The sequence below is a fragment of the Canis lupus genome, chromosome 17, assembly GCF_003254725.2.
Source record: "Canis lupus dingo isolate Sandy chromosome 17, ASM325472v2, whole genome shotgun sequence".
Classification (NCBI taxonomy): Eukaryota; Metazoa; Chordata; class Mammalia; order Carnivora; family Canidae; genus Canis; species Canis lupus.
The window spans coordinates 2,275,682-2,296,321 of record NC_064259.1 but is presented as its reverse complement, the minus strand read 5'-3'; the positions used below and the strand labels follow the sequence as shown (position 1 = coordinate 2,296,321).

Sequence of the window (20,640 nt, the reverse complement as noted above, 5' to 3'; positions counted from 1 at the left end):
CTTCTGTCACCTGTGTCACCAAGGACAAGGCAGGTCGTCATTCCACTCTCCTCTGAGAAAGGAGGATGGTCACCTGGCAAGGTCGTTGAAAGGAAAATAAAACCAAAAGGAAATGTCTACGGAGGTGTCCTGGAATCTGTGCGTATTTTACAAGTGCCCTTAAAGCAAATGGTTCAGCGTACGTGTCCTGCACTTAACACTCCATGGAAGCCCCTAGCGTTCCATGGGATGATTTTTTAAGTGTTCCAGGCCTCGAGCGCAGGGAGCGGCCCGGGCACGGCTGGCGGGGGGAGACGCTTAGGCTTGGCCACTGGGATTTCTCTGGCGTGACCCGTCACCTGAAGAGCACCCTTTGTTAAAAATCAAAGAACAAATAAAGACGCCGTGGTTGGGACCCGTTCAGCTACAACTGCATAGGTGCTGGGGGCCCACATACCAGCCTGCCCAGCGGGCTCGCTCCCTTGTGGTCACCAGGTGGCCATCAGGGGCCCTCGTGTGGGCCCCACGCCGGGCACACCCCACCTCCCAGTTGTACCACCTGGGGACGTGCTTCGCACACCTCTTTTCTTCCAAACAAGACAAAACAATCCTCTGATCATCTTGTTGGCGGATTGGATTATCCTACGGGGATAAGGATTGAGGATTATCCTACCGAGTGATGATTTTCCCAAGTTGCCGGGAAGCGTCAAAAATCAAGAGGTGGGCATTTCCCCGACATTCGCTGGAGACTCTCTTTCCCCAACACCCAATAGAAATAGTTGTTGAAAGATTTCCATCATGGAGATGCAAGCAGTTAAAATGAAACTTTAAAACTTGAAGCCCCCAACATGATAAGGCGGGATGGGTCCCGAGCCAGCCGGTGCCCACCCCCAGCCCACAGATGGGAAATAGTGTAAAGACTCAGCCACAGCACAGAGAACCTCACTACCGTCTTGGAGCCTGAAAAGCAGCGACTGTCCTCTAGCCCGGCCTTGCTGGCCCGAAGATGCCGTCCCTCTGCTCCATGGTGGCTCCGCCCGACAGGGACCTGGTGCTCCTCACCCACACATGCTCCAGGCTCTCCTGGTGGTCAGTGAGACGTACAGGTGACAGCCCGCCCAGGGGCCAGGGAGTTTGGGCGCACCTCCTCCCCATGAGCCAGCAGAGCTCCCTTCAGCCCCTCCTGCATAGACACCCCACTATCTTTTCCCAAGGGGGACAGTACACGGGTCCATGGAAGGAGCGGGGGGCAACCAGCAGAGCGAGGCGATCCCGACTATGAGGTAATCTCAGGAGACACTACCGTCTCACGGAACTGTGTTCACTCACCAACTTCCGAGAGCAAAGGGGCTGCAGGGGCTCTGTCTGGGGGGCTGGGTTCCATCCAACGAGCACAGTCGTTGCTGATAAAGATGCAAGTCATGATGCAAGGCTACGAACTGCCCCCTCCCGCCCCTACGAGACCCTCGGACCCCAGAAGACACGCCGTCTGGGTTCTGCTGCAGCAGGAGGATTTGGAAACAGGAAAGAACATGTGACCTTGGAGAGAACACCTGCCCACTCTGTGCCTCCGCCCCCCATCTGTAAGGTGTCCCACTCACCTAATGAAAAGACAAATGATGCGTAGGTCCGTAGGATCTTTACAATTTGCAAAGCATTTCCCAAGCTTTTCCCAAGTTCCCACTCCTCGTGGCTGACACGTTACAGCAGAAAGGCCTACACATCAAACTGCTTTTAAAACTACAAATCCGGGGATCCCTGGGTGGCGCAGCGGTTTGGCGCCTGCCTTTGGCCCAGGGTGCGATCCTGGAGACCCGGGATCGAATCCCACGTCGGGCTCCCGGTGCATGGAGCCTGCTTCTCCCTCTGCCTGTGTCTCTGCCTCTCTCTCTCTCTCTGTGACTATCATGAATAAATAAATAAAATATTTTTAAAAAATAAATAAATAAATAAATAAATAAATAAATAAATAAATAAATAAAACTACAAATCCTGGGCAGCCCGGGTGGCTCAGTGGTTTAGCGCCACCTTCAGCCCAGGGCATGATCCTGGGGTCCTGGGATCGAGTCCCACATCGGGCTCCCTGCATGGAGCCTGCTTCTCCCTCTGCCTGTGTCTCTGCCTCTGTGTGTGTGTGTGTGTCTCATGAATAAATAAATAAAATATTTTTTAAAAACTAAATTAAATTAGAAAATAAAAAATAAAAGTACAAATCCGGGGGCACCTGGGTGGCTCAGCAGTTGAGCATCTGCCTCTGGCTCAGGCCGTGATTCTGGAGACCCGGGATCGGGTCCCACGTCGGGCTCCCGGCATGGAGCCTGCTTCTCCCCCTGCCTGTGTCTCTGCCTCCCTCTCTGTGTCTCTCATGAATAAATTAAATCTTTAAAAAAATTTTAAATAACTACAAACCTAAAAAATATATGATTACAAATAAACAGTTGTGAAGCAATGTAGGAAAGCATTTATACTCTGCTGATGTTATTACCATTCTATGGGGTTGGGGTGGGGGCCCAGAGAGGGGTGGTGGACAAGAAGTAAGACTTTTGCTCTATGGAATGTTCTCTGCATATTTTAACCGTATTTTAGGAGACAAGCCTGACTAGCTGTTTATAACAGGATCGTACCAGTGTCCTCACCCATGGTGGAATTACGACAGAGTATATATACGTTTCTATTTCTTCAACATCTACATGACATACCTTTTTTCTTTGTGTTCTGTCTTAAGGGAAAGCTTTTCTTAAAAGACATTCGTGAATTGTCTTCCTGAAATAGAAACCATCAGTGTTAGCAGCTGGAACTTTTTTCTCTAACCTATAACCAGGAGTCCCAAGAGCAGGGCACTCAGCTACAACCGCACCCTGAGAACTGAGGTTTGCAACAGGCATTAGCCCACCGGAGACACGACTGCACTCAACACTGATTTGCAAAAAAATGACAACCCACGCTGGAAGGCTACCTACCTTTCCATGAGATGGCAGGTGCCACCTTCACTCTGGCCGGGGCCGTGAGTCCAGACCAAGATCAGTGAAGCCCATGGGTCAACATGGATGAGAAAAGCTCCCCTCGTCTGGTCTCAGGTTCCAGCCCCAGTGTGTTGGAGCCTTCGCTCCGGGCAGTTCAGGGACTGAGCCAGACACTGGGACCGACGGACCCGGTTCACACAGATTCCTGTGGGCCGCTCCAAGTTTTCTATCACCGTCTCGTCCTGCCCAACATTTCCCATACCAGAAATGACCCAGCTTCACTGTGGAATGTGGAAAACTGGAAAGAGTCCCTCCTATCCTAACAACAAGAAAACGTGAAAAAAAAAAAAATCTATGACACTACAATCTTCTTGAGCTCATCAGAGAGAGTTGAGGCCACAGGGATACCAGTCAGCCTAGAATGTAGGACAGACGGACACAGCCACGGAGGGACAGGGCCTGAGCGAGCGCCCACCGGCTGCCCTGCAGCGGAGCGTGGGGGGGCGTGGCGAGCGGTAGGAAGATTTCAGAGCAAGCGCAGCAGGCCTGAGGGCGCACAGCCAGGGCCCCCCAGAAGGTGGCCGATTCCAGGGCGGAGGCAGAGACAGCGGACAGGCCTGGAGGAGCTCACGGTAATGGGAGAAAACGGAGTTCTTCAAATAACAAAGCACATCAAAGGATCCGGGGCCGGGCTGAAAGAATTACAACAACCCACGCCGGAGCCATGAGGACAGCGAACAGCGTAAACCTGGGTTAGAAGCCAGAGCAGAACATGAACGTGCAGAAGTCCACACTGACACGAATACATGGTTGCGGAAACAAATAACTGAATTGGAGACAAGGAGCAAATATTCCCAATGAGGTGGTGGTGAGTTCACACTTCACGTCCTCTGGAGGCGAGACCTAGGGACTGGCTTCCGACGCACAGAGTAGGACGTTCACGGAGGAGAACCTGATGAACACCACGCCCCCGAGGGACGAAGGGTGCTGACTGGGGACGCCACACGGATGTCCCCCATGTGGTAGGAGAAGGGCGCTTTGCCTCTCGGCGCTCTTTCCAGACCACCCCCCTCGGGGGCAGGTTCTGGGCCCCCCTGGCCCTGGTAGCAAACCCATCAAAGTTAAAGGCATCTCATGAAAACCGCGGGCTCATGACCCTCTTGAAACCAGACACTAGGATCTTGCACAAACCTTAACACACGGACTACATATGGAGAGAGAGAGGACACACCAACAAGGGCTCCACGGAGGGCGGAGTGGGAGCATGTGCCCGCTCTCCACGTGACGAGGCTACGTAGGCTTCGCAAAACCCAGCACCCTCGCCCCTGGGTACTTAGCCAATCTGTGCGTGGAGGCCCACGGCAGTTCTTTTCAAAACAGCAGAAAACTGGGAACCACCCAACGTCCTTCAACCGGTGAGTGCACAACACGTAGTGGTAGATCCGCAACGTGGAGCACTGCTCCGCAGGCGGAAGGGCAACTGGGGTCCCTCTGAGCCACGGGTCCCGTAGACGCTGCCGTCGGGCCGCAGAGGCGCCGTGGGGCCAGAGTGAGGCCCAAGGGCCACCAGCGACCCGGGCTGGGAGTGAACAGACCCAGCAAGCCACCCCACTCCCATCGCCCAGAGGCCCTGGCTGACCGACGGCTGCTCACAGCCGGGCCCAGGGACCCTAACGGGAAAGTCCCATCAGTTCCTATAGGTCCTCATCTTGCCCCTGTCACTGCTACCCCCCACCGCTGCCCCCTGGCAGACAGCCTCCCCTCTGCGGCCCTCCGGGCTGCCCCCCTGCAGCACAGTCAGTAAACCCCTCTCCTGCCTCTGATGAAAACTCTCACCACCCCAGCCACCCCACGAGTCCCACATGTATCACCGTGGGTGGAAGACTCCTCGGGAAACACAATGTACAATTCCTGTTCCACGTCACCATGGGAGAGGCAGGACCTCAGGACAGAGCCCCCCAACCCTCCACCAAGTGGCGACCAGGTCACAGGGGAGGGAGGAAGGGCCGGTGGTGGAGGACGAGGGGCGCCAGGGACCTGGGGGCAGTGGATGTCCTGTCCTCGTCTGACTTGGTAGGAACACGGCTGCGTGGTTCCCAGACTTCACACTGCGAAGGCGGGGTTCACCGGACGTAAACTACACTTCAGTCTTTACGAAGGAGGTAAACGGACCCGAGAAGGAACGATGGTGCCAAGTGCTGAGTGGGGTGACTCTTCCTGCCCATTGGAATTATAAAACAAAAGAAATCATTACAGTCCTTAAAAACAGCCACGACAGCCCTTGAAAGCACCAAGGAAGGACAGAGACACGGGGGGATTCTCTGCCCACGGGCAGTGCTGGTCCCCGACCCCCGCGGGCCTGGCCGGGGTGCTCCTCGCCCACCGTGGCTCTGGTGCCGGAAATCACAGCCTCTCTGCCCACGTAGGCCGGGGGGCCGCTCAGGGCAGCTGAGCACCTGGAAATCTCAGGTGAACTCCTGGAAGTGAGGAAGTCGCAGAAGAACCGAGAACCACTGTCTGGTTGGAAAGCCCACCCCGCTCTCCTGCCCACCGCTAACTGGGCATTCGGATACATTTGCCAAAGCCCCCCGGATCCCAGGGTTTGAAAATTAGACCTCAATGATGCTGCTAAAATCACATTAGCTTTCAAAGAAAAGAAAAAAAACCAGGACCACCCTCTGGCGCTGGTGTACCCAACAGTTCCCGGCTCTGCTAAGGCGAGCCTGCGAGAAGCCGCCCAGACACCCAGACGACAGCAGAACGAGCAGAGGCACATGAGTCGGGGGGCCCAGGAGCAAGCCCTCCTTGGCCTGAGATCTAGAATGCCAGGGACAGCCCCTCAGGTGGGAGCCAAAGGTGAAGAGGAATCAAAACCATTCCACGAGGCCACACGTGGAAGTCCACGCGCTCTGTCCGTGGGAAAGTCCCAGTGTCCCCCCGGAGCCCGCAGGTGCACGTCCAGCAAGCGTCCCTCTGCCTCCCGCCCACGAGTGAGGCCGGAGCGGGCACGCCAGCCCCAGGAGGCACTCCTAGTCCCACGGTGAGAGAAAGCAGGAAAAACCAAAGTTCGTAGGAGAACCCGGAAAGCACGGCAAGCGGGAGCCACTCTGCAAAGAGACAGAAGCCTGGGACCCCAGTCCTCTCTGGAAACATCAAACAACACAGCCAAGAGATCTGCTGTGTGCAAAACGACGACGGACTTCATCAGGAGACATATTTTTCAAAACGAAGAATCGTGGCTTATCTACAGAGGCCTCAAGTATAGGGATCACTTTTGCAAAACTCAGCATTGCTTAAAAATGAGAGATAAATGAGGTTTTTCTGTACTTGCACTTTATCACCGTTCTCACTGGAACTGTTTGGTTTGGCCTGCGGCATCGTGGAAAGCATGTGGTAAGCCCTTCGTACGGGCTTACACCGTCTCTACGATGGAACACTAAAAACAAAAGTTGCAAAAACCTAGTTGCAAAAAAAAAAAACCTAGTCGCCATAAATACTTTCTAAAACATCTCGCACGGGACACCTGGGGGGGCTCAGCAGTTGAGCGTCTGCCTTCGGCCCAGGGTGTGATCCCAGGATCGAGTCCCATGTCGGGCTCCCTGCATGGAGCCTGCTTCTCCCTCTGCCTGTGTCTCTGCCTCTCTCTCTGTGTCTCTCATGAATAAATAAATAAAATATTTCTAAAAAAATAAATAAATAAAAATAAAACATCTTGCAGATGCGAAGAACCGAAAACATAGGCCCGAGGTGACACATTCATTCTTTGTCATTTTGCAGGGTCACTAGTGGTGCACATATGGCTCCTCCCCAAGGCACCAGCATCACTGTGACCCTACGTGCACCTTTCCTGGCTTTCCCTACACGTAAATGCCACTCTCTCTTACCCCAAAGGCCTTCCAGAGAGTAAGCAGAAAGGATCAAAGGTGTATTGTTTGTCATCAGCTCTGCACGGGTCCTCATGAGGTTGGATTAGGGATGTTTCACTTAAGTGAGATTATTTGGGTTATTTCCTTGATTTTCAGTTATCCATATTTTATTTTTTTAGTTATCCATATTATTGATAAGGAAAAAAATGTTAAGTTGATACAGGTCAGTGACTGCTTTCACCCTCACTTCAGTTTATATTTCCAAGTTTTGTTCTGTTTTGCTTAAAGATTTTATTTGAGAAACAAAGAAAGTGTGCACGAGAGAGCACAAGTGGTGGGGAGGGAGAAGCAGGCTGCCTGCTGAGCAGGGAACTCCACGCGGGGCTCGATCTCAGGACCCAGGGACCATGACCCGAGCTGAAGGCAGCTGCTCAACTGATTGAGCCACCCAGGTGCCCCTATATTGCCAAGTTTTGAATCTGAATCCAGTCTAGTCCAAATAGATCTAGAAAGAAAGTGTCACTAATAATTCAATGGAAGGTAGACTTTTCCTAAATCTACATTACAATTCCCTGAGAAGCCAGAATGGGGGTAAAAGATAACACCATGAAAATCTCACTGCAAAGGCCCTGCAGTTGTAGTAAAGACAGTCCAGGTAGGCACTCTCTGAAATTAGGTTAAGAACATTTTTTTTTAACTTCCTGCATAACAATGAACCTCCCTTACACATCATAGGTGTGTTCCCCCTTTTCTGCAGGATAAAGGAAATGAGATATTTTAAATAAATGTTTATTTTTGATATCAAAATTATTTACTGGGAAAATGATAGGATTTGGTTAAATACTGATGATCATGTAATAGCTATGACCTCATGGAATAATCGAGTACAAGCAAGGTAAGAAAATATTTCTTAAAAAAAATGAGGTCACAGGATACGAAAATCAAGGTACAGGTATCCACTGCATTCCTATACACTCATAATAAGCAGCAGAAAGAGAAATTAAGAAAACACTTATGAGAGAGCAAGATCTCAGCAGGTAAAAGAAAAAAGAATAAGAACAGGGACACGCATAAATGGCTACAGCTCTATGTGTGTGCAAAAGCCAATCATTCCTACCATGGGTCCGTACTGAAAATAGTACATGCTGAAAACAGCAACACTGGTGGGTAGATGGTCAGGCCTTCTAGGTCAGGTCTCCCGTCACCCTCGGCCCCCTAGTTAATGCCGCCCCTGAGATCCATGCACATAGTCACGCACATAGTTCCCTGCTGCCCCTCATGTGATTGGTTTCTTGAGTCGTTTATACTTCCTTGTTCCCACATACTTTACATTTTACAATAATAACACCAAGAGCCGACCCAGGCTTGGGGTTTGACCTCGGCACCCACACTTCTTGGCGGTGTCTGATCGTGTAGCCCCTTCGGGCCTCTCTTTGTTCCAAGATACTGGACTCTGAGTAATCATTTCATCTTTCATCAGAACATACCATGTGGCAAATAGTACCATTTAGAATTGCACCAAGAAATAATAAAATATCTAGGAATAAAGCTAACCAAAGACACGAAAGACCGGTCGACTGAAAACTATACAACACTGATGAAAGAAACTGAAGATGACACAAAGATACAGAAACACATTCCACGCTCGTGGATTGGAAGAACAAATACCGTTGAAATGTCTATACTACTCAGTCTACCCGTTTAGTGCTCTCCCTATCAAAACACCAACAGCATTTTTCACAGAACTAGAACAAACAACACTAAAATTTGTATGGAACCACAAAAGACCCCTAATAGCCAAAACAATCAAAACAAAAAGAAAAGCACAGCTGGAGACGTCACAATTGTAGACTTCACATTATATTACGAAGCTGTAGGGGGCGCCTGGGTAGTACCGTTGGTTGAACGTTGGACTTGGTTTCAGCTCAGGTCACGATCTCAAGGTCATGAGATCAAGCCCCACGTCGAGCTCTGTGCCCAGCACTGAGTCTGCTTAAAAGACTCCCTCTCCGTCTGCCCCTCCCCCCAACAAAAATAAATAAATAAAAAAAATACATCAAGACAGTATGGTCCTGGCACAAAAATGGACCCATAAACCAATGGACAAAATGGAAAGCCCAGAAATCAACCATGATTATGTCTTCAACAAGGGAGCCGAGACTATGCAATGGGACAAAGACATCTCTTCAACAAATGGTGTTGGGAAAACTGGAGAGCCACATGCAAAAGAATAAGACTGGACCACATGGGGGCCCCTGGGTGGCTCAGTCGGTTAAGCATCTCTCTTCAGCTCAGGTCATGACCCCAGTGTCCTGGGATGGAGCCCCGCATTGGGATCTCTGCACAGTGGGGAGCCTGCTTCTCCCTCTCCCTCTGCCTGCTGCTCTGCCTGCTTGTGTGTGCATGCCCTCTCTCTGTCAAATAAATAAAATCTTTTTAAAAAGAAAAGAAATTGGACCACTTTCTTACCCATACACAAAAATAAGCTCAAAATGGACAAGGACCTAGATATGAGACCTGAAACCATAAAAATCCTAGAAAAGAGCACAGGCAGTAATTCTCCTGACATCAGCCGTAACAACTTTTTTCTAGACATGTCTCCTGAGGCAAGGGAAACAAAAGCAAAAAAAAAAAAAAAACACCTATTGGGACTCCATCAAAATAAAAATCTTCTGCACAGCAAAGGAACAATCAACAAAACTAAAAGGCAGACTACTGAATGACATATCTAATGAAGGGATAGTATCCAAAATATATGAAGAAATACAACTCAACACTCAAAAAACAATCCAATTAAAAATGGGCAGAAACCCCAATGTTCACAGCAGCAATGTCCACAACAGCCACACTGTGGAAGAAGCCACGATGTCCTTCGACAGATGAATGGATAAAGAAGATGTGGTCTATATATACAGGGGATTTTTCTCAGCCATCAGAAAGGATGAACACTACCATTCACTTTGACCTGGTTGGAACTGGAGGGTATTATGTTGAACGGAATAAGCCAATCAGAGAAGGACAATCATCATAGGGTCTCACTCATAGGTGGAATATAAGAAATAGTGAAAGAGACCATAAGGGAAAGGAGGGGAACTGAGTGGGAAAAATTAGAGAGGGTGACAAACCATGAGACACTCCTGACTCTGGGAAACACACAAAGGGTTGCAGATGTGGAGGTGTGTGGGGGGATGGGGTGACTGGGTGACGGGCACTGAGGAGGGCGTTTGCTGGGATGAGCACTGGGTGTTAGACTACATGTTGGCAAATTGAAGTTAAATAAAATATTTAAAAATGGGCAGAAGACATGAATAGACATTTTTCTAAAGAAGAGATACAAATGGCCAACGGACACATAAAAAGATGTCCAACATCCCTGATCATCAGGGAAATGCAAATCAAACCCACAGTGAGATACCTCACACCTGTGAGAATGGCTAAAATCCTAGCCTCCGCAATCAGACAACAAAAAGACATTAAAGGCATTCAAATTGGCAAAGAAGAAGTCAAACTCTCCCTCTTCGCCAATGACATGATACTCTACATAGAAAACCCAAAAGCCTCCACCCCAAGATTGCTAGAACTCATACAGCAATTCGGCAGTGTGGCAGGATACAAAATCAATGCCCAGAAATCAATGGCATTTCTAGACACTAACAATGAGACTGAAGAAAGAGAAATTAAGGAGTCAATCCCATTGACAATTGCACCCAAAAGCTTAAGATACCTAGGAATAAACCTCACCAAAGAGGTAAAGGATCTATACCCTAAAAACTATAGAACACTTCTGAAGGAAATTGAGGAAGACACAAAGAGATGGAAAAATATTCCATGCTCATGGATTGGCAGAATTAATATTGTGAAAATGTCAATGTTACCCAGGGCAATGTACACGTTTAATGCAATCCCTATCAAAATACCATGGACTTTCTTCAGAGAGTTAGAACAAACTATTTTAAGATTTGTGTGGAATCAGAAAAGACCCCGAATAGCCAGCGGAATTTTAAAAAAGAAAACCATAACTGGGGGCATCACAATGCCAGATTTCAGGTTGTACTACAAAGCTGTGGTCATCAAGACAGTGTGGTACTGGCACAAAAACAGACACGTAGATCAATGGAACAGAATAGAGAATCCAGAAGTGGACCCTCAACTCTATGGTCAACTAATACTCGACAAAGGAAGAAAGACTATCCACTGGAAGAAAGACAGTCTCTTCAATAAATGGTGCTGGGAAAATTGGACATCCACATGCAGAAGAATGAAACTAGACCACTCTCTTGCACCAGACACAAAGATAAACTCAAAATGGATGAAAGATCTAAATGTGAGACAAGATTCCATCAAAATCCTAGAGGAGAACACAGGCAACACCCTTTTTGAACTCAGCCACAGTAACTTCTTGCAAGATACATCCACGAAGGCAAAAGAAACAAAAGCAAAAATGAACTATTGGGACTTCATCAAGATAAGAAGCTTTTGCACAGCAAAGGATACAGTCAACAAAACTCAAAGACAACCTACAGAATGGGAGAAGATATTTGCAAATGACGTATCAGATAAAGGGCTAGTTTCCAAGATCTATAAAGAACTTATTAAACTCAACACCAAAGAAACAAACAATCCAATCATGAAATGGGCAAAAGACATGAACAGAAATCTCACAGAAGAAGACACAGACATGGCCAACATGCACATGAGAAAATGTTCCGCATCACTTGCCATCAGGGAAATACAAATCAAAACCACAATGAGATCCCACCTCACACCAGTGAGAATGGGGCAAATTAACAAGGCAGGAAACCACAAATGTTGGAGAGGATGCGGAGAAAGGGGAACCCTCCTGCACTGCTGGTGGGAATGTGAACTGGTGCAGCCACTCTGGAAAACTGTGTGGAGGTTCCTCAAAGAGTTAAAAATAGACCTGCCCTGCGACCCAGCAATTGCACTGCTGGCGATACAGATGTAGTGAAACGCCGGGACACCTGCACCCCGATGTTTCTAGCAGCAATGTCCACAATAGCCAAACTGTGGAAGGAGCCTCGGTGTCCATCGAAAGATGATGGATAGAGAAGATGTGGTCTATGTATACAATGGAATATTACTCAGCCATTAGAAACGACAAATACCATTTGCTTCAACGTGGATGGAACTGGAGGGTATTATGCTGAATGAAGTAAGTCAATCGGAGAAGGACAAACATTGTATGTTCTCATTCATTTGGGGAATATAAATAATAGTGAAAGGGAATATAAGGGAAGGGAGAAGAAATGTGTGGGAAATGTCAGAAAGGGAGACAGAACATAAAGACTCCTAACTCTGGGAAACGAACTAGGGGTGATGGAAGGGGAGGAGGGTGGGGGTGAATGGGTGACAGGCACTGAGTGGGGCACTTGACGGGATGAGCACTGGGTGTTATTCTGTATGTTGGTAAATTGAACACCAATAAAAAATTAATTTATTATTAAAAAAATTTTTAAAAAAAGAATGGCTAAAATCAACAACACAAGAAATAACAAGTGTTGGTGAGGATGTGGAGGAAGGGGAGCCCTTGTGCACTATTGGTGGGAATGCAAACTGGTGCAGCCACTGTGGAAAACAGTATGGAGGGTCCTTAAAAAGTTAAAAAATAGAACTACACTACAATCCAGTAAGCACACTGCTGGGATTTACCCAATAGACAAAAACACTAATTCATAGGGATACATGCACCTCTATGTTTTGCAGCATTATTTCCAGTAGCCAAATTATGGAAACAGCCTGGGTCCAACAATTGATGAATAAAGAAGCAGCATATATAGGCAATGAAATATTACTAAGCCATAAAAAAATAATGAAATCTTACCATTTGCAATGACTTGGATAAACCTAAAGAGTTTAACGCTAAGTGAAGTAAGTCAGAGAAAGACAAATACCGTATGATTTCATTCATACCTGGAAATCAAGAAACAAATGAACAAAGGGAAAAAAAGAGACACCAAGAAACAAACTCTTTTTTTTTAATTTTTATTTATTTATGATAGTCACACACAGAGAGAGAGAGAGAGGCAGAGACACAGGCAGAGGGAGAAGCAGGCTCCATGCACCGGGAGCCCGACGTGGGATTCGATCCCGGGTCTTCAGGATCGCGCCCTGGGCCAAAGGTAGGCGCCAAACCGCTGCGCCACCCAGGGATCCCCAAACTCTTAACTACCAAGAACAAACCAACGGGGAAGGGTGGGCAGATATGTGAATTTTTTTTAATTATTTACTGGGAAAAGGGCAGGATTTTGGTCAATATTGATGATAATGTAATAACTATGACCTTTTGGTTATAAAATCAAGTACAAGCAAGATAAGAAAATGTTTCTTTAAAAAGGTGTCTGATCCTACTGAGTCCTTCCTTTACAGATTTGCTGTCAGCCTTAAAGTTTTTAAAAATCAGAAGCCAGGAAACAAAATAAGGGGTGGCACATACAACAGAATAGAAAGTAGCTCCTCAGTAAATTAGGCAGAAAGGAGAAAAGGGGGAAGAGCTCCTCTCTAAAAACGGAGGCACATCCCAGCTGCAGGGACAGAGGACAAATTTTGATCCTCATCTTAAATGTCTGCTTCCTGAAAATCTCAAATGTTAGCTAATCACCAATTACCTTTTGAGTACCTACTATGTGCCCTGGGCTCTGCTGGTCACTGCTGAGGGCCACGGGGAGCGTAAGACATGGTCCTTACGATGAAGGAATAGATAGTTGTCCTGAGACTCTCGTTTTAATTCCTATTTGTTAAGAGGAACCACATGCCCCATGAGATGGTGGGTAACAAATCTGCAAAACGCAACGTTAATAACCGTGCACACCAACCCCGTTCACACAGAGCAAGTTGAGCAGGATTTCCAAAACTGCCAAAGTTTGGAGCGCCGAAAATGGTTTCACAGACGCAGTCAGCCCTGGGTAGGGGCTATAAAGGTTTGAGAACAGCAGGGCTATATATAGTTCAAGGAGAAAGGGTGGACAGGGGTAAACAGAGTCAGGAGAGCAGCGTGATGCCAGGAGGTGACCAGCACTGAGGCACAGAGCCAGAGGGAAGACTCTGAGCAAGGGACGTTGGGAAGCCGGCACCAAGTGGTGCCTAAATCTTTAGGGAAGAACAAAGTTGCCATAACAGAGACAAGGAGGAACCGAGCGGCATTCAGGACGTGTCCTGTCTGAAGGTACATCTTAGTGGAAATGCAGAGGCTCACGAACATCACGAGGCTCTACGTGCTCTGAGGGTCTGGAAGAAGGGCAGTTGTCCAAGCTTCTGTTAAAAAGACAAGGGACTGGGGATCCCTGGGTGGCTCAGCAGTTTAGTGCCAACTTCGGCCCAGGGCGTGATCCTGGAGTCCCGGGATCGAGTCCCACATTGGGCTCCCTGCATGGAGCCTGCTTCTCGCTCCTCCTGTGTCTCTGCCTCTATTTCTCTGTGTGTCTCTCATGAATAAATAAATAAATAAATCTTAAAAAAAAAAAAGACAAGGGACTGAAATGGCATTTGGAAAGAGGAGGGGGACCAGTGGGGAAGGTCAACATGACTCAAATTTCAGTCATCAGGTAAAGTCCCCATGAGGGCGGCCACAGAGAGGGGAACCAGAATGACAGAGGTGTCTGCTGGGGACGGGCCAAACCAAGACAGAGACGTCAACAGGCTGTTGGGACAAAAGAGTGTCACACCATGGAATGGAGGGGTTTGATGGCCAAGAGATTGATATGCTATAGTAAAAAAAAAAAAATTAAATGAAGGATGAAGCAGCAGATGAGAAGTGTTCACAGAGCCTACCCATCATGAGGGGGCAGCTACAGGACAGCGGGCGGGGCCATACCTTAAGGGGCCCCCAAGGAGAGACAGGGAGAAAGTGGAATGATTTCGTGTGGACACCTGACACAACAGCAGCCATCGTCACGTGGGGCTGTGCACAAAGCCGACGAGCACTTGAGGTTGGCCGGCAAGGACAGGCGAGGTCACCTGCTGGCCGGCCATGCTCCACCACTGCCACTGCGCTGGGCCGCCAGGACGGCTCCTCACAGCAGGCAGCCCTGCTTCCTGGAGAGCAGGACAGACATCCCCTGGCAGGGGAAAGACAATGACACAGACGAGGCAGACAGAAATGATAGACACAGCGCCCCACACAAGTGGGGGAGAGAAGACATTTGGGAGAAGGGTGGAGGGTGGGCCCATTTAGGAAAGAAGAGGTGTCTCTTCCTCCGGGGCTTGAAGCCACATCTGACTACAAGGCAACCTCAGGAGGCTGCGCAAGGGACCGTCCTAGGAGTATCCCCAGGACGAGATGGCCACCTCCACCTTGCTCACATCCAGAGGTGCCCTGACTCGTCTCAGAGTTCCAAATAGTTACCAGAAGCCACTGAAGGGCCACCTTCATTTACCTCTAGAAACACACGGGCTGGAAAGAGTAAAAAAGTCAGTCCTGGAACGTACAGATGAAGGTCTGGACCAGATCGCTGCAGCCAAAGAGGTGGGTGAGCAAGCCGAGCATTCGGGGGCTTGAGGAAAAGCAAGCAAACCTGCGTGGAACACACGGCGCCCTTGGTACCCACAGGCCGCAGCCTTTCTGCAGGACCCACCGCCACCATTCCCACTCCGACGACAGAGCCCCGTCCTATTGTCTCTGAACCTTGCCTGGAGTCTCGTGCAAATGAACAGGTTCTGAAGGCAGAGAACACCCCCACTGGGATCTGGGATTGGTTTCAGGCATTTCTCTTGCAATAGGGAAACTTCTAAAACTCGCATTATGGAGAGAAGAGATGTTTCCATTTGCTCCTCAGTAACGTGAAAGGATTGGAGAAGAGTCATTTCTAGGGGTGCTTCTGGCTCAGACTTCTTTTTTAAGATTTATTTTAGAGAGAGAGTGCGCATGCACGTGAGCAGGGGGAGGGGCAGAAGGAGAGAGAGGATCTCAAGCAGACGCACCGCTGAGCGCGGAGCCCAACATGGGGCTCGACCCCACAACCCTGAGATCATGACCTGAGCCAAAATCAAGAGTTGGACAGTCAACCAACTGAGCCACCCAGACACCCCTGGCTCAGGTTTTTAAGATCCCAGAGACCTGCATCCTCCAGCGACAGACTGTCTGGGCTGTTGGTCAGTGGCAGGTGTGTAGGTTCATGACACATGTTTGGACAACAGTGACAAAGAATGTCGAATGTCACACAGGCTCTGATTTAGAGGGTGGATCCGAAGGATGTCTAGGAGCGTTTCACCCACCCCGGATAGACGTACGGTTTGCTGGAATTCACTGCACTCTGTGCTCGTGACCTTTATCGATTTGTGAGATGCATTAGTTGAGGCATTTCAGTGTGAAGTATATGTTTTTTGACTTATCACACGTTTAAAAAAAAAGCCTATTTTCTCTGTACTCATTCTATTTACAAGCAGAAAATGTGCATTTTATTTATAGAACTTTTTTTTTTCTGCACCACCATGGATTCTCCTCCTTCAGTACCAATATAGACAAACCTCGAAGACGAATAAAGAACACGCCTTGACTTGACTCGATATCACATGGCTTCACAGATGGCATCTCCCAGAAATCTTAAGAGCAGACCTGGGTTTGGAGTTACGGGTACCCGACTATTTCTCATCTCCACTTTCTCTTGGGGGAAAGCTGCCAGGTTCACAGAAGATAACGTAGAATCAAGAAAAAAGGCCCCTGAACAATCTCCTTGTCAATTCAAAGTGCCCGTGGCCCTTCCAGCTCCCTCCTTCCTGTTTTTAATTTTCTTCTTTTGAACCTACTCACAGGAGAAAGTATTTTTTTCTCCAAAATATGGCTATCTGTTGTGGGTAACTAGGTAATAAATTCACCTAAAAGTACCTTCCCGGAACATGGCACAGACCGCCAGTAAAGGTTTCTCATGAAGCTTTCCCAGAAATGAGAATTTAAAATGTTACTTTCTGCATCCAAAAATTATATTTGTGGCCCTATGTTACCCAAACCTAAACTCCAGGTTGCTTGGTCCCATACAATACATTGTCAATTGTCCATGTATACTTTCACAATTAAAAACAATTCATATATCTTGAAAATTATACATGGCATCTCCATAACTCATGTGGAAAACCAGGGAAATATGAATAAAATGCTTTCCCTTTGTGACTGCGATGCTTTGTGCCCTATATGGGGATATTTTGATAAAGGGGCGCCTGGAGGGGTGGGTGTGCAATGAGTTGAGCATCTGACTCTTGGTTTCTTCTCATGGGTGGTGAGACCGAGCCCCACGTCGGGTTCTGCACTGAGTGGGGAGTTTGCTTCTCTCCCTCTGCCCCCCCTAAAATAAATAAATAAATCTACAAAACAAAAAACAAAAAAACCACTCTGCCCGCCCGAAGACAGCAGGAGTGTGAGAAGAGGACCACCCATGGAGAAGAGAACCGGGCCGCGATGCCCGCATGCCGGGCTGGGATCACAGCTGCAGGGACCACCTCGCTGAGCACAGAAAGACCCTCTCTCAAGTCCGGTTTCTGCTACTTAAACATTATAAGTTGGGCATAAAGTTCTATTAAATTCCTTGCTCTCACCCCCGAGGAGGTACCTCTGCTGATGCTTTTCATCAAACGTTTGCTCACAGCAAAATCCTGGTGCTATTCTTGGCTGTGTCCTAGCAGATGGCTCCAAGAGTTTTGTCCATCTGCTAAAAATTCATTTTCTATAACAGAAAGCATTGTAGACAGCAGGTGAAGGAGACAAACTACGGAGAGAACAGCCAAGAACCGGCTGATGAGGAGCAGGGAGCCTACCTGAGCATCTAGACTGCCTCCCTCCTTCCCCGCACAGCGACAAGGGTCACAGACACATCAGGGGTACGTGGGGACCCAGCTGGGAGCCAGAGAGGGCCTGGAGCTGGAAGGAAGTCGCCCTGACGTCACCTTCCCTGGAGGGGAGCCCCGCTGCACACACAGGGCTGGGAGAGGGGCGAGGGGTGAGGGGTGAGGACCGAGGACGGGCAGGCCCGGAAGGCTGCGGAGGGTCCCCAGCCCGGGAGCCAGGAGCGAAGTGCGGACGCTTCCGAGACAGAAGACACAGGCCTGCACCTGCTGGTCTCCTTTCCCAGCCTCACGGAGGTATGAGGATAAGTGACAACTGGACGTATTCGGGTGGTGCGACACCGTGGTTGTTAAGAAGTGGCGACCACAGACAAGGTAAGGAGCCCATCCACCTCGCAGAGCCACCTGCTGTGCGTGTGTGGTGAGAACAGGTGAGATCTGCTCTCAACTAAACGATACACACTGTTCACGAGACATCCCCGGGCCTTGGTCCTCTTATATCTCACCAATCCTCTTTCACTTGCTGCTTCTCTGGACTGGAACAAAGCCTTTCATCTCCTCCTCCAGGTCCTTAACTGAGATTTCTAAAATTGTCATGAACTCAACAAAAGTGTTTGAACCCCCCATATGAAAAAATCAATTGGTTCATCCTATTACAAAACATATATTCAATACCTTCCATTTTATTAATGAAATCCATTACACAGAATATATATATATATTCATATATATAGAATATATACACAGAATATATATATTCATATATATTCATATATATACATTCATATATACAGTTGAATACCTATATATTTTGGGGACAAAGCATCTCTTCTGTTTTAAAGTGCAAATTTCTCTTTTTGTTCTAATCCAAATGAATTTCCTATGTAATAGGGGAATCCAAGCCTTATTTTTCTCCAACCATGTAATTCTCTAAAAATTTCATTACTTAATATCTAATGCACCGTATCCCACTTAGCATTATTGATGACTTACACTTAGCTTTTGAGACTCCAGTGTTGATCAATACGAACCTCGTCTCTCAGGGAAGCAATAAAATACTTAGCTGTAGCGACAGAATGGTATCAAGATAATAAAGAGGGGGGGAAAATGGTAAAGATACCGGGCAGGCAATGAATTTCAAAAATCAATTAGAGAATCAATGCCGTTTTCATTTTGTCACAAAACCCCTGAGTCAGACACAATGCTAGATCAAAAGCTCCCTGGTTTTATTGGCATTTCTGGCAATGTTAATTAAATGAAAACCGTCTCCTGATTGACTGATAAAGCATACAATAAGACGGAATCACAGTTACAGGCCGGGGCCCCCAGTTACCGTCGCAGGATGCTTACACAGGGTTTCCAGCAGTGGCTGCAAGCGAAGGAAAATGCCTCTTGTTCTGAGCTTGGCATTTATTAAGTATGTTAAATCATTTAAATACGATTTATGTCAGTTGACATAAACCATTACTTTGATTACTTTTTAGGTCTCATTGTTTTGTCACTCGTTTTATGGCTAGTGACACATCAACTACTCAGTCTTCTTGTCTGATCTTGTCGGCCATGAGGACCACCGTTTCCAGCCTCGGCGACCCCACTTAGGGCGGGCGAGCTTGTAAGGTGGGGAAGTGCCTGTTTCCTTCAAACCCCTCTTCCTATGAGACCTGATCCTCAATGAATGTCTCAGCACAGCATGATTTGGGGTGGAGTCATGACGACAAGAAAACCAGAAAACAAAACGGAACATGACTCTTTTTTTTTTTTAAGAAAATGAGCCCACAGCATTTGCCAATGATACATAACTCCTATTCCATAACTATGGTATCAAAACTACCCACTGTTTTGCTCTATTTTGTTTTTCAATTTTCTTATGACTTCATGCAAATTCATACTGTGTTTTCAAATCTCCAACTTTTTCAACAACCTAAGCACTGAAGATTGGAAGTGTGGAGAGGGCCAAATCCCTGCCTCTTTCTCCTGCCAGATTCTAGCCCCATTTGGTGAAGAATTTTTCAAACAAGCTGTGCTCCTGGTGAGTAAGGAAGGGGAGGCTCTGAGCAGGAGCTACACCCCCAGCCAAGGGGCGGACTGTTCAGTAGGAAAAAATGAACAAAAGGCACAGAACAGGGAGTTGTTGAAAATCCGAAAGCACACACAGAATAACTGGGAGGGATTGGGGGCAGGGACCTATGACAATAGCCAGCACAGTCGCTAAAAGCAGAGAACAGTAAGAAGTGACCAGAGGGGCAGTTCAAACACGTCTTGGAAGAGGTGAGTGGCGGACCAAGTAAAGATCGGCACTGGAGAGAGACTGGGAGTCGGGCCAGACACCTAGGCTCAGAGGTCAAGCATGAGAATCGGTGTCACACAGCATGATGTTCCTTCAGGGGAAGCGGGGCCAGCCCTCTGCTGCAGGGGAGGGTGGGGCTCAGGCCTCAACACCGCGCCTGCACCCCACCGAAGGCCTCACACCTGCACGGCCAGACATCCTCTGACCATCGCCACTGCCGTCCCTCACCTGGATCCTGCTCCTCCCCACTGCCGGCACGAGCAACATCGCTTCTGCACAACCTCTTTGTGCAGAAGACACAAGACTTGCCACTCAGAGATGCGCTCTCACGTTAGCCACAACGGCAGATGACCTGCCCGCAGAATGATTCTCAACGCCTCATCGCCAACTCCAAGACTGGATAGCAGATTCTCAGTGTTCATTTACATTCTAATTGTTTCCGTTTATAGACGTCAAGATTTTATTAGAACAGGTGACAGATCTATAAAAGTCTACATGTACCTCAAGGAATAAGTTTAATAACTAACAGACGTAAGTTCTATTCGTATGTTGCGTGACACCATTTTTCTTGGTATCACGCAATGGGCTACAATATAAATGCTTCAAAAACAGACAAAACCTGCTATTTTCCTGTCACACTGATGGCATTTAACACAGATCTGAGGTATGGTCCACAGTTGCCATCACCATGCATTTGGAGGAACTTGGGCTTGATCTCATCGTACATAACACTGTCGTAAAACCCTAAAAGGTG

General features: G+C 47.9%; 1 protein-coding gene across 10 annotated transcripts in view; it reads right to left on the bottom strand.

Moving 5' to 3' along the window:
• The window catches only part of DCDC2C (doublecortin domain containing 2C), a 94,024-nt gene that overhangs the window by 14,449 nt on the left and 58,935 nt on the right, over window positions 1-20,640 (bottom strand). For 6 of the 10 annotated variants that reach the window (XM_049095716.1, XM_025454753.2, XM_049095717.1 and 3 more), the window contains one exon: window positions 2,679-2,742. In XM_049095716.1, the coding sequence (XP_048951673.1) occupies window positions 2,679-2,742 (64 nt within the window). Of the gene's footprint in view, window positions 1-1,580; window positions 1,882-2,678; window positions 2,743-20,640 lie in introns of all 10 variants that reach the window. The other 4 variants (XM_049095719.1, XM_049095721.1, XM_049095723.1 and 1 more) reach the window with 1 other exon arrangement.